This window comes from Phocoena sinus, chromosome 7 (assembly GCF_008692025.1).
Source record: "Phocoena sinus isolate mPhoSin1 chromosome 7, mPhoSin1.pri, whole genome shotgun sequence".
Lineage (NCBI taxonomy): Eukaryota > Metazoa > Chordata > Mammalia > Artiodactyla > Phocoenidae > Phocoena > Phocoena sinus.
Genome location: NC_045769.1, coordinates 43,974,772 through 43,989,785, shown reverse-complemented (window position 1 = coordinate 43,989,785; position 15,014 = coordinate 43,974,772). Strand labels below are relative to the sequence as shown.

At 39.3% G+C, this 15,014-nt stretch overlaps 1 protein-coding gene across 3 annotated transcripts in view; it reads left to right on the top strand.

The window, feature by feature from the left end:
* Positions 1–221: 221 nt before the first annotated feature.
* GLS (glutaminase) overlaps positions 222–15,014 on the top strand; it is an 85,730-nt gene continuing 70,937 nt past the window's right edge. For all 3 annotated transcript variants that reach the window (XM_032638666.1, XM_032638667.1, XM_032638668.1), the window contains exon 1: positions 222–879. In XM_032638666.1, the coding sequence (XP_032494557.1) occupies positions 446–879 (434 nt within the window). In that variant the 5' untranslated portion in view covers positions 222–445. The remainder of the gene's footprint in view (positions 880–15,014) is intronic.

Genomic DNA, 15,014 nt, shown 5'->3' with positions numbered 1-15,014 from the left:
GACTCCTCCCCCCCAGTCCCCCGCCAATCTTCCGCACCACTCTCCGGGCACCGGGCGCCGAGAGAAATTTGACTGCTCCAGTCACCAATCAGAAGCGAGGTCGGTGATCTGAGCTAATCGGAGCAGGCGAAGGGGGCAGGCCGCCGGCGTCCTCCCGCCCCCAGGAGGGTGAGCGCCGAATGTCTCGGGCCCGCCCCTGCGCCTCAGCCTCAGTGCGGAGTCCTCCGCGGTGTGAGAAGTAGCCGCGGTCAGCCTCAGAAGCAGCAGCAGCGGCAGTAGCGGCGGCGGCGGCGGCGCCTGTGAGAGCCGCAGCGGGGCCACACCCACGTCACTGCCCTCTTTTGCCCTCTGGCCGTCCCGCCGGAGACCAAGTTCCCGGAGGAGAGCGGCCGCCCACGTCCGGAGCATCCTCCCCTGTTGAGCGGGCACTGACGGACCCGGCGGCATGATGCGGCTGCGAGGCTCGGCGATGCTGCGGGACCTGCTCCTTCGCCCGCCCGCCGACGCCTGCGCGGTTCTGAGGCGGGCGCAGCCCCTCGCCACCCTGTGCCGACGCCCCTGGGGCGGGGGACGAGCTGGCCAGGCGGCCGCCGCGCGGCTCTACCCGTGGTGGGGCGGGGGCGGCCGGCCTGCGGGGCCCATCGTGAGGGGCCTGTCCAGCTCCCCCTCGGAGATCCTGCAGGAGCTGGGCAAGGGGGGCACGCAGCAGCCGCAGCAGCAGCAGCAGCCGCAGCAGCAGCAGCCGCCGCCTCCGCAGCAGCCGCAGCCCGGGGCGTCGCCGCCCGCGGCCCCGCCGGCGTCCGGCCCCAAGGACAGCTCGGGGGAGACAGACGGGTTCGGCAACAGCGAGGGCAAGGAGCTGGTGGCTTCAGGCGAAAAGTGAGTGTCTCCGCGAGGCGCAGGAGGCCTTGTCCCGCGTGGGGCCCGAGCCCGGGAGCGGCCTGCGGTGGGGAGGGATGGGAGCGGAGGTTCGAGAAGGAGAAAGAAAGAGATGCCGGGCGGCCTGCGCAGTCTGCGCCATGTGATTAGGCCCGGCCCCGCCCGCGCCTTCCCCGTCTGAGCCCCTCGCTCGGCCCTCACTTCCCTTCCCCGCCGCCGGGTGGAGCAGCCAAGGGGCCGGAGGGGCCAGAGGGGCCAGCCTGCCACCCCCCTACCCCCCACCGCGCTGGAGCTGTGGCAGCCCGGCCCACGCCGCGTGCTCAGCGCCCCGGCTCCGGGCTGCATTGCCTGGCCGCCCGCCCAGCTCTTGGTGGGTGGTGCCCCACGAACATCACCGAGTGACATTTAGGAGTCGGGCGATGGGCAAAGCGTGTGCCTTCCTGACTCGCTGCTTTTCTAGGCTCGAGTTTCCTCTCTGCCTGCCCTCCTTCGATCTCTGCCACCGTCTCTTTGGAAGCCTAACGTAGCAGAGTATTCTGAATATTTCTGGAGTGGCTTCTTCAGGCGTCTGTAGAGCCATGTGGGGCACCGGAAATAACGTTTCCGAAAGGAGATTAGGAGGAAAAGGGTCATGTGGCCGAGAAGACGGGGCACGCAGTACAGACCACCTGTTGGCACTGAGGACCAGCTTTGGCCTGTCTGACATCTTCCACAAGATGGGCGAATTTTTGAAAATACAACTCAAAATAGCCAAGATGAAATGTGACGGGTAAAACACTAACTCAGAAAAAACCCGAGTTAAGTAGCGTTTGTGGATTACATAAATTGTGATAGGGTGTTAACTCATCTATTCCGCACAGCAGCTGAGTTTTAAAACAAAATTGGTTTTTGCTACGCAGTATGAGAGGCAATTTCCTGGATATTTTGTCTTGAGTTAATATGAATGGATGCAAACTTTTTCTCACTGTAGGTAAAAATTTACCTGCCTGCTTTCTTTATATCCTGCTATTTTTCTGACTTTGCACTGACGTTATGTGACCTCTTTTGCTTCCCTTCTACTTACATTGCTTTTTCCAGCCCCATAGTATCATAAGTCAAACTGAAAGTGTGATTCTTATACTTTCAGTCTCAGACCTGGCTTAATGTTTCCTGTAATTGAAATTGGCACCTTCCTAAAACGTTCCAAGCTAAAGTTGTTTTCCCAGACTGAAAAATGTTATTTTAAAAAAAAATCACTTGGTGATGAGCAAAATTTGTGATATCCTGTGATAATGGTTTTATGCCACAAAGTAGCCTATGACTGTGGCAGGTCATTTAACATCTTCAGTTGGATGACTCAAATGTGTTCACATTCTAAAAAGCTAGATTTTTGTCAAATTTCTACCTCTTTAATGTTCTTGAGAGACTAGAATGTGTATGCTTTTTTTTTTTAACATCTTTATTGGAGTATAATTGCTTTACAATGGTGTGTTAGTTTCTGCTTTATAACAAAGTGAATCAGTTATACATATGTTCCCATATCTCTTCCCTCGTGCGTCTCCCACCCTCCCTATCCCACCCCTCTAGGTGGTCACAAAGCACCGATCTGATCTCCCTGTGTGCTAAGCTGATCTCCCTGTGCTATGCGGCTGCTTCCCACTAGCTATTTTACGTTTGGTAGTGTATATATGTCCATGCCACTCTCTCACTTTGTCACAGTTTACCCTTCCCCCTCCCCATATCCTCAAGTCTATTCTCTAGTAGGTCTGTGTCTTTATTCCCGTCTTGCCCCTAGGTTCTTCGAATGTGTATGCTTAATTTCATTAGGTACTCATTTACCTTACTTAACATCATCTGAATTACCAGGCATGTAACAAGTTTAAGTACAGGTGCCCAGAATTGAAAAATGAGGTTACTAGCATTTAGAAGTTGTCCTTAAAGGTTATATGATGGGAACAGCTTTCTATTGAAAAGATGCCTTGCATTCTGTCTCTTCAGTGGCTCTTGTATCCCTCTTTTTTGCCCTTCTGTCAGATAGAAAATTGAGCAGCTTTTGTGATTTACATGTTTCCCAGAAGCTTCTAGCTCTATTGCCGTCAAAATAAGAAATCATTTCTTAGCAATAACTTTGAAACACTATTTTGTCTAATACTTATTGACAACTCTACATAAAAAATGTCCCATCCTGTCCCTCCCAGCCCCCCCAATAAAAACCTGTTTAGTGAGGGAATCCTTCAAGAATATTTGCTCAATCCCACTACTGGTCATATACACTGAGAAAACTATAATTCAGAAAGAGTCATGTATCACAATGTTCATTGCAGCTCTATTTACAATAGCCAGGACATGGAAGCAACCTAAGTGTCCATCGACAGATGAATGGATAAAGAAGATGTGGCACATATATAGAATGGAATATTACTCAGCCATAAAAAGAAACGAAATTGAGTTATTTGTAGTGAGGTGGATGGACCTAGAGTCTGTCATGCAGAGTGAAGTAAGTCAGAAAGAGAAAAACAAATACCGTAAGCTAACACATATATATTGAATCTAAAAAAAAAAGGTTCTGAAGAATCTAGGGCCAGGACAGGAATAAAGATGCAGACGTAGAGAATGGACGTGAGGACACTGGGAGGGAGAAGGGTAAGCTGGGACAAAGTGAGAGAGTAGCATGGACATATATACACTACCAAATGTAAAATAGCTAGCTAGTGGGAAGCAGCTGCATAGCACAGGGAGATCAACTTACTCGGTGCTCTGTGACCACCTAGAGGGGTGGGATAGGGAGGGTGGGAGGGAGACGCAAGAGGGAGGAGATATGGGGATATATGTATAGCTGATTCACTTTGTTATAAAGCAGAAACTAACACCATTGTAAAGCAATTATACTCCAATAAAGATGTTTAAAAAAACCAAAAAACCCTCAGTATATTAAAATTAATAAAAGTATTAAATATAATTATATTAAATATATAAAATAAACTTAAAAAAATTTTTTTAAAAAAAGGAATATTTGCTCAGATGCCCTGGGAGTTTGAATGGCCAATAGCAAAACCTTGTTTACCTTAGTTCAAAGGAGCCTGTTTCTGCCACCAAAGTTTGGAGCAATAGCTAGACGGGTTTAGGAGCAATCTAGGTATATGATAAACCTGAGAGCTTTCAATCAAGGATTTCAGGAGTGAACCCCAGCTATCTCCAATTTACATTATAAAATTAAGAGCATTGGCCTCAAGATTGTGAAAAGAATTTTTAATCTGGTTAAAGGTTTATTTCCTGAATGATCTTGTTTTTAAGTGTAGCTTTCTTCCCTTGACTTCATCCATTTTGACTTTATGTGGTAAACATTTCTTTTATTCTGGGAGGTAAGGTTCCAGCTGATCCTGTTATCCTTTCTTATGCTCAGCTTCCAAAGCATAGGTCATCCCTGAATCATCAAGCCACCTGGAATGCCAGCACTCAGGTTTCTGCCAGGTTCTATAGAGGATTATTAAAAGAAATAGCCACGTGAAAATCAAATGAGTTAACATTTTGTAAAAGGCTTATTGGGACAATATTTGTCATTTGTTAAATACTCTATAATTTCTCATTTTAAAAAATTGCTTCATTTTTTGTAAAACCTTACAAGGACATTGGCCTTTGAATTTTAGGCTCAAATGAGAAATTTCTTTTTTTTTTTGGTTTCCAGAAAAAATTTCTCTTGAGAGATCATTGTACTTCTGTGAAAATGTGATACGCACTGTTTACTTTTTTGCCCTGATTACCAGTAAGCTCAGAGTGAATTTAATACTTAACCATAGCAATTTTATTAGTTCATGTGGCTGGGATATTTGCTTTTCCTCCTTCCCTTGGTCTAACTTTATATTTTACTAACCATACCATATTATATTCTGGAAGGAGGTACGATGTAAGTGAGTTATCTTCTTTTTCCATAGTCAGACTCTTTGAACCACTGTCATCCTAGCCATCTCGTTCAACCAACTTCAATTCTGGTTTAGGTCACTGGTTAAGGTTAAGATTTTACTACTGTCCTAAATATCTTACAGAAAAATATAATGTTCATTGCTCAGTTTTCCCTGCAGTGCTTTTATTTAATTTTGTTATTATTCCATCATTTTGGAAACCACTTTGCATGGCTCTCTTCATTTTTTATTTTATTTTATTTTCCTCACAGATTTTATTTTATTAGTAGTATTTTTTTGGAATATAATTGCTTCACAACGTTGTGTTTTCTCTGTACAATGAAGTGAATCAGCTATACGTATACCTGTATCACCTCCCAGCCCAGCCCCCACATCACCCATCTAGGTTGTCACAGACTGCTGAGCTGAGCTTCCTGTGCTTTATAGCATCTCTTCATTTTTAAATTGTTCTCTCTTGTTCTGTGGCTCTTTTTGGATTTGCTCACTGGGTAAACCCTGAGGCTGAGAGGCCTTTGCTTCTTTCCCACTTGTCTACCTTCTCCATGGCATATCCTCTAATCTTTGTGTAGATAATAGTTCATCTTTCATCCAAGCTTTGTTCTCATATTTATCTCCACATATCTGATGACTTCAGATTTAAAATCTGTACCCCCATATCCATTCTTTTGTCTCATTTCAATCTATTTTGCATGTTGTTTCAAGATTAATTATAGAGTTTTAATTTCAAAATACCACTCCTTCCAGAAAACCAGTATGGACTGGGATGAGCATTATATCAAACAGTGCTATGTAGCATTTGAGATTCTTGATTAACCTTTATTTTAGGCCAATTATTGCCCAACATGAACGTTTTTATCACACTGTCTCTTCTCTCTCAAGAATGCCACACTTCATTTCTGTAAAACCCAGAAGTGTATATTCTTCTTAGTGAAGGATCTCTGGGAAGCGTTGGCAGGTGGGGAAGAGGGCACGTATTTTTAAGTTACTTTTTGTTTGGGCATTTTATTTTTTAATTAGAAAGGGAAAGAGAAAGAAGAACCATGCTGAGAAAGTATCAGCACGTGTATGCTCTTTAGAAAATAGGTAATTCATACAGGATACAATATTGAAAGCATTTCATTAAAATAAGATCATTTTCCCCCTGTCAGATTGGCAGATGTTAAATTAAGTGATGCCAAGGGTATAGGAAATAGGAACTCTTAAGTTGCTGATGGAAGTATAAATTCACCTGTTTTGGAAGGCAGTTTGGTAGTATCTGTTAAAAACTGCATACCCATGATGCAGTAATTGTATGTTTGCTCATCTATATAGTTACAAATATATTAAAAGAGAAGGTGCAAACAAAAATGATTTCCGCTAGCTTCAGATAATATGATTTTATTTTGGTAGTTCATATTCTTTTTTTTTTTAACATCTTTATTGGAGTATAATTGCTTTACAATGGTGTTAGTTTCTGCTTTATAACAAAGTGAATCAGTTATACATATACATATGTTCCCATATCTCTTCCTTGCGTCTCCCTCCCACCCTCCCTATCCCATCCCTCTAGGTGGTCACAATCAATGGAAATCAAGGGGGAAAGAATCGTTACCCCACATGCTGTGCAAATTGAATTTCAAAGATTAAGTACTTAAGCATTTCAGCAACATTGAATTAGGTCTGTTGTATAGAATAGTACTGATAACGAGGTTGAAGCAGTATTTGGGAAATATAGATAATATATTTTGGAATAGAAAGAACCTGTGTTGAAATAGGGGACAAATTCTGTTATGATCCTTTAATAATGCATTTGCTTTTAATTTGTAAAAGTGAACATGTTTACAATTCACTTAAACTAAAATCAAGATTGGAAATACATTTAATTTTGGGTGTGGGCCTTCTCAGTGAACCCCTCAGTCATCTTATTTGCGATTTCCTCAATATTAAAATTCTATTCTAGATTACAGTTATCAGTGAGTTTGAGTTTTGTTTGAATGGCCAGCCATAACATACATCATAACATTTTTTGCTGCCTAATGTTTATTTTAAACCACATGTATCTATTTAGCTATTGATAATATCTGGACATAATCTGTAATAAACTGCAAGCTCTTAATTAATACTTAGATGTAATTCACTGAAGGAGCATGAACGAGATCCTGAAGTTTAGTCTACTTGAGTTTTTTTGCGGTACACGGGCCTCTCATTGTTGTGGCCTCTCCTGTTGCAGAGCACAGGCTCCGGACGCGGAGGCTTAGTGGCTATGGCTCACGGTCCCAGCCGCTCCGCGGCATGTGGGATCTTCCCGGACCGGGCACGAACCCGTGTCCCCTGCATCAGCAGGCGGACTCTCAACCACTGCACCACCAGGGAAGCCCGTAGGCTTTACATTTTTACAAAGAAGTCTCCCTACCTAAAAATCAACTAACTCAGGAAGTGCCTACCAAATAGAATTCAGTCTTTTTTGGTGAAGGCTTTTATGTAGGGAACAGTGGGGGTGGGGTGGAGGGGGGGAGGCACAATTTTAGTCTGAAAAAGATAAAAGTCACCTTGAAGAGAAATTTGTTGGAAGATATTTGTGGGTTTCTTCAGGTTTTAAAAAATCAGTAAAAAGCTGCACTACTTCCTTCTTGTGACATTGAGGTGGAGAAAAATTATGACTGTAGAAACTGAAAGTCTACTTGTAGGATTTGCATTTTTTAAGGACCTCAGCCTTCAAATCCTATATAAACCAAGGAGTTGCCTTTGTGTGCCATTTCACTTGTTAAGTCATTTGATACTAAGGGGAATGCTTAAAGCTAAGTGAACAGATATATATCTAATTATAGATATCTCTAAATAAGGTAAATAGCTTTCAGGTAGAGACGCTGTTACTATGATTTTGTCCTGGAATCTACTCAGGTATAAAATTGCTTTGGTTATGAAACACAGGTGCATAGGACTGAGAACTGTGCTTGGTGGTTTTTCTGACCACCTACAGTGTAATAGAAGCAAAATGTTAATCTTGGCTTCCTTTGGGAAGTATTCTCTGGTTGGTGATTTCTAAAGAAATGTTTACAGTGGAAGTACTATTTTAAAACAATGAACTATCAATGTTGCATAATGAACAAAAGATTGATAGCTTTCAGGATTTAGACTTTTTTTTTCCCCTACTAATTTCTGGTATAGGCCTCAAAAGAAGATTTTTAAATTGTCACCTTGATGAGGATATTTTGAATGACATAGGCACTTAGATTCTTGGTGGGAGTTATTAAAAGAGTACAGACTTTCTGAAGAACAGGTTTTAAGCTGTAGAAAAGCTTTAACTATATTTGTACCTTTTTAGGAATCTAGGCTAACAAAACAAACTGAGGTGTAGAAAGATTTATTCACTAATATTTTTGGCACAGTATTATACTTATTAGAGAAAAGTGGGGAAAAACTTGTGGTCCACATAAGTGGAATGGTTAAGTCAGTTATGGTACATCCACATGAGAATTTCTTATTCAGTAATATAAAATGAATACAGATAACTTTTTAGGGATATAGGAGAATATAATGTTAAGTCAGAAGTTATAATACAAAATTTTCCATGCGGTTTGATCTCCAGTTGCTTACAAAAAGTAGTAGAAGGGGGCTTCCCTGGTGGCGCAGTGGTTGAGAGTCCGCCTGCTGATGCAGGGGACACAGGTTCGTGTCCCGGTCCGGGAAGATCCCACATGCCGCGGAGCGGCTGGGCCCGTGAGCCATGGCCGCTGAGCCTGCGCGTCTGGAGCCTATGCTCCGCAACAGGAGAGGCCACAACAGTGAGAGGCCCGTGTACCGCAAAAAAAAAAAAAAAAAAAAGGTAGTAGAAGGAAATAAACCAAAATGATGTTAGCAGTTGTGGTTTGCGAGAATAGACGTTTTTCCTTGCCTCCTTATAATTACTTTTAAGATTTCTCATTATGATGACTCCTGTCATCAGAGAAAACACATCTGTTAAATTTAAAATTTGTAAATCTCTACCTTACTGTCCTAGTCTGCTATCCTTATAGCCTGTTTTTAGTATGTATAACGGTAAGCATCCTCACATTGAAAAAAATTATGAAAAAGTTTATGAATGGATTTATACAGCTATTTATCAGCATTATCTAGTTGTCTTCTCTTTTATCCTCAAACATCAAACTTTTTAATTTCTAAACTGTTTTCGGCGTAAGTCTCCTTAGAAAATGTTGCCTATTTTTCTAACGTATTAAAATTTATATTATAAAATATAGAGTTTAAGATTTCTTGTTCAACTTAGGTTTACTGTAAGGGGGTGTTATTGTACTGTGCTAAAATACAGTTATGTTCTAAGACAAGTATTGGCAAACTTTTTCTCTGAAGGGTCAAATAGTACATATTTTTGGCTTCACAAGCTATCTGGTCTGTTAAAATTATTCAGATCAGCTGTTGTAGTGAAGAAGCCATAGACAATAGGTAAATGAGTGGGCATGGCTGTCTTGCGATAGAACTTGATTTACAAAAACCTGTGGCCATTGCGGTAGTTTGCTATTAGTGGCCCCTGCACTAAAATGTATTTATTTGTGTAAGGTTTTCTCTCATACTCTGATTGGTTCTGTTTTGAATGGTTTGTTCTTCTGTGGATTTTTGCATCTTGTATCAGTTGCTACATTTTGTTCTTGGCCTCCATGTCCCCACTTTAGCTATTTTCCCTCACTTTCACCTTCTGTATCTAATTCCCCTTAGGTAAAAAAAATTTGAGGTAAAATTAATGTAACATAAAATGTACTCTTTTGACCATTTTTAAGTGTACAGTTCAGTGGTATTAAGTACTACCATTACTTTTTTAAAGAACCCAGATAATTAAGCTTTATATGTAAAATATGTATCTATAGATCCTTTATGTCTACATAGGTCCTGAGTGAGTAAAGTTTATGATATTTAGTATAGGAGTTTAGGAGGACATCTATTTTGAGCAGCTCAAAAACTGAGAGTTAGAGTTGGAAGTGACTTTAAAGACATCTAGTTCCACCTCATTTTACATATTTTATAAACTGGCTACAGGTATTAAATGACCTAACCAAGTTCGTACAATATTAGGACTTATTGTGTTTTTTCTTCCAATATTAGGAGAATAATAAAGTACTTTATTGAATTGATTACCTTTTTAGGTTCAGTATTCAAAGAGACCTTAAAAACCCATCTTCACAGCTGAAGGTTTTTTCTCTTCTGTTATACTCCCTACAGGTTGTTATTCATCTCTGCTTGAATACTTCTTGACAAGAGAATTTAGTCCCTTTGAAGGCAGACCATTCCATTTTCAGAGTTGTTTTGTTTTTCCTTATGTGTAGCTAGTCTGCCTTTTGTTAACTTCTACCTATATATTTTAGTTATTTTGAAGAAGTCATCTCTAGTGTGATATCAAAGTGATTGCAGTAACAGAATTCACACATCTGTATTTTTACAACTAGAATGATTTGCTAACGGATACTTGACTGAAGGAATACAAGGTTGGAAGGACTAACAGAATTGGACCTTAGGGACTTGATCTGCCCAGGTCCTCATTCTCCCATCGGAGTCAGGCAGACTGTCCCCCTGGGTTAGACTTCTAAAGCTCTACACATGGACAAATTGCCATCAGCTGATGTGGACAGCCTGGCCACTTCCTTACGTAAAGCTGGCTTTTGTGCTTCTTACTTTGACTTGCTCTTGAATAAATTTAAATAAAGTCCAGCCAAAACAGCAGCCCTAATTTAATATAATCTCATCCTTGCTTTGTACAAGGTACAGTTTCAACAAGGCAGAATAACAATTTAGTCATCTAACATAAGTAATTCCCCTATTAGCATTTTGGTTAGAAATTCTTCGATATGTAAGGAGTCTCATCTTTCATTATTCTGAATAAACTCCAGGTATTCCTCCTAAAATGGAGTGTAACAACTCAGCACAGCCAGTGTGGCATAGCAGGAGGAATCTGGGATTAGGAACCAAGTACTGGCTTTCTAGGACTAAATCTGGTCCAGTCACTTAAGAGTTGTGTGACATTGGACATACATATTGCTTGACTTTGAGACTCTGTCCTTATCTGTAAATAGGGGACAGTTTACCCACTTTGCTTTATCATATGAAGTTATAAGATGAAACAACAGAAAATCCTTTTTTAACAATAAAACTTTAAAAGATGTAAGATTTTGTTTTTAAATTCCCCAATAATTAGCCTTGGGACAAAATGATTTAGAGATTGAGCAGAATTTATCACTTTGTCAGATTTACAATGGTATATGGTCAGCCACTATCAATTCAGCTTTCATCCTTCACAGGTTTAATCTGCTAATTTACTGGTGTTGATGGACACTTTCTATCAGTCAGATCACTCTGAAAATCAAAATGATAAACTGATTTAGAAACAACTCCAGATATTTTTTAAAGATCATTGTTTTAAAATGAAGACATAAGTAAAAACACCAAACCATTCTTTTTTATTCTATCAGTGAGCATCATTTTTTTTTAAACCTAGTTGAAAGTTTTTGACTATCTAATAGGTTTACCACACTACACTGTATTACGCATTTGAGTTATATGGGGTTGACAAAAAAAAAAAAAAAGACATTACTCCAGCTTTTATAGTTTGGAAAGGTCAAATGATATGAAACTTTATTTAACAATAAGACAATATAGTTAGTTTCCATTTCTTTTCCTCTTCTCATTTTGCAGTTCATTTTCCTCCTTTCATTTGATAGTACAGTTTTTTATGTAGAAAATTTTGATAGAATAGATAGTACCAAGCCAAATTATAAACTGAATATCAGACTGAGGAGTTTTTTTTTTTGCGGTACGCGGGCCTTTCACTGTTGTGGCCTCTCCCGTTGCGGAGCACAGGCTCCGGACGCGCAGGCTCAGCGGCCATGGCTCACGGGCCCAGCCGCTCCGCGGCATGTGGGATCCTCCCGGACCAGGGCACGAACCCGCATCCCCTGCATCGGCAGGCGGACTCGCAACCACTACGCCACCAGGGAAGCCCCCAGACTGAGGAGTTTTAATTGTCCTTTAGTATTGGGAAACTGGTTGATCAGTAATCAAAGACAGTGTCTCTTTTCATGTTTGCAGAAATGCCCCTGAATTTAAACTCCATATGTAAATTTTTGGTAGTCTCTTCATTTGGTTGATTTATATAGATCTCTCTCAACCCTGAAAATTAGGTATTTTAACAGCTCATGGGTGGAAACAGGCACCTTAATTCACATATACTGTGCTCTAACTGTTCGCTGTTCTTTGTGAATACCCAGTGAATGGTTACCTTCATTGCTGTGGTCATTCTGTTTCCTTGGCCGGAAACCTCTTCTGTTGCCATATTTCCAGCTTCTACCCATCTTTCAAGTCTAGCTCTAATTCCACCTCTCCTAAAACTTTACCTTATTAGTCCACAGTGAAGTAATTTTCCAGTGATTGGATCCCATTGTTTCTTTCTTGTAATTCCTCATGATGTATGTCTTCTATTTCCCTTTTAGACTGTAAGTAATGACTACTATAATGCTGTACATGTTATAGATGCCAGTTAAATACATGGGATTTTTTTAAAAAATTTTTTAAAGAAGTCATTTCTGTGTTGTAGGCAGGTATTTTGTGAGGGTAAAGTAGGAGAAGGAATGAGTAAAAGAAGGAACAAAATAGCAGTGAAAAGATCTTAAAGGCAGAAATTAGAAAGAAAATGAGGGAGAATAAAAGGGAAGGAATAAAAAGGTATGAAACAAGGACTTTACTTTGGATTTAAATATCCCATTTTAGTTGCTGAGTGTCATAACCATTCATGTTTTTCCTTAAGGAATCTGAGGGCTTATCAACAATTGTTGATATTACAATTTGAAAGCCTGTTATAGTCTATTTTTTTTGTCATTAAAACTTAAATACTTCTCAGGAATATCCTAGTTACTATATAGTCTGAAAACTATAATTTTTAGCTTTTGAGTTTTAAGAGCAAAATGTATTATCATGAAGCGTTGCCACAAAACCATATTAAATTTGGGGAAAGAAAAGGGGGTAATACCAAGAAAGGTCTTTGGAATAACTTCTGTGTTGTTTGGGGAGAATCTGTGCATTTGTTCACCAGACTGTTGAAGTGAACTCATTCTCAAATAAGAGTCTGAGCTTTGCCTGGAAGTGTGGGATGGGGAGAGTGGGAGGGAGGGAGACGCAAGAGGGAAGACATATGGGAACATATGTATATGTATAGCTGATTCACTTTGTTATAAAGCAGAAACTAACACACCATTGTAAAGCAATTATACCCCAATAAAGATGTTTAAAAAAAAAAAAAAAAGAAAAAAAAAAGAGTCTGAGCTTTTAAATGCTGAGATTGGTAGTACATTTTTTTAAAAAATCAACTTTGAACATTTATTTTGTGAGCATATTTTTTAGGGATGACTTAAATCTCTCTCCTATGGATAAAAATTAGTCTCTTCTCCAAAAGCAAGTAAATATTTACCTTTTTTTGCTGGCTGTGGAAGTAAACATGGTCATTTTAATTTTTTTGCCCTATGTACCATAAGCTAAAGAAGTGTATATTTTATGTTACTTACATAGCTTTTAGGCAAAACAAATACCATTTACTGCTGTGATAAATACATAGAAAGCTTATTCTGCAGTTTAAAGTGATAAACTACCACTATCTGAAGTTTATTTGACAAACCACTTTCTGTAAATAATTGGTATGTTATTTTCCACTGATTGTTTTTGACAGCTGGCTCAGTTTTTCTTTAAATGTATTATATTAAGTCATCAGTATTGTTGAATCCTGTTTAATGGTTTTAGATCAGGGTAAAACCTAGAAAAATTGTACCTTATAAAAGTAATAACTAGCTAGTACGTTTGAGAGCCAGTAAAACTGTAGTGGTATATAGTTTGGACTCTGGATTCAGAGAAACAGAGGTTCTAACTATATCTCTACCACTTTGCAGTCTTGGGAAGTTTGTTGACCTGTCTGAGCCTCTGTGAAATGGGGATAGAGTTAGTCATTTTTTTTTAATAAATAATGAATAAATTGAGCTTCTACTGTGTGCCGGGAACCACACTATATTTTGGATAATGGTACTTTCTGTTATGACATCTTTGGAGGGATTAAATTAGAACGAATGTAAAACAGCAGAGTACTTAACAAAAGTGATCAATAAATTTTAACTCTTATTATTAAAATATCCCAAATACATTTTTAAAAGTTCTTTAAGAGCCAAAATTGCTTCAGGGAATATTTATATATCTGGGATATATCATTAAATTACAATAATCCTATGTGTTAGGTTTTTTTTAAACATTGGTATGAAATTCCTATACTTTAGGGTTGACTTTAAAAGTTGGTATAACAGCTTTGAAAACAAGTATAAATGATATTAATGCCAACATTAATGTGTCTTTTAGGAGAAATTTTATATGTCCATATGTAAATGTACATGCTCTGTGAAACAACACTGTATTCTATTGACTTATGGACCACTCTCTAATTTTCTCTTTCTTGAAATACAGGTAAAGTCTTTCCAGATATTTTATATATGTACACATTCTATACATATACACACACGTATATATTTCTACCTTTGATTTTAATAAATAGTGATGGATGGAGAGGGGATTGGTCTACCCTAGATCTAACATTCTCATAACATCACTATAATACTTATGGCAGTCATAGATGTTCAGAATATTGAAATGTATTCATTTCAGTTTCAGAGCCCCCAAAAAGAAGACATTAAATAGGTTCATTATAGTTTGTTTACCTGAAAGCTTTTCAACGGATAGGAAAAAATTTTTCTTGATTAAAAGTTTGGTTAATCATAGCACTTTATACTAGATTTTAATGTATTTTTATGGTAAAATTTTTATTCTAACAGTCTTTGTGATTTGTGGCATTTGATCTGTACATGTAAAAGCCTAGGTCACTTTAGAAATAGTAACTACAACTACCAACGATTGAGTACTTACTCTCTGCCAGGCAGTGCTCTAAAGATATTGAATGTATTAAGTCAACTGATTCTCACAAGAACACTGTGAGGCAGGCCCTATTATCTCACTTTCTCAGGTGAGGAAATTGATTAACAGAAAGGTTAATTAATTTATCCGGGGTGACTCAGCTAGTAAGTTATTGTAGCCAGGATTCAAGGACTTACGCACTAGTCTTCACTGTCCAGTACTTAATTGTTCTCTCCCCCAGATTTACAGTCAGGTTAACTTTGAACAATATATATGTGTAGTCATCATATTAAAAAACAATAACAACAAGAGAACAAAGTATTGACTCTTACC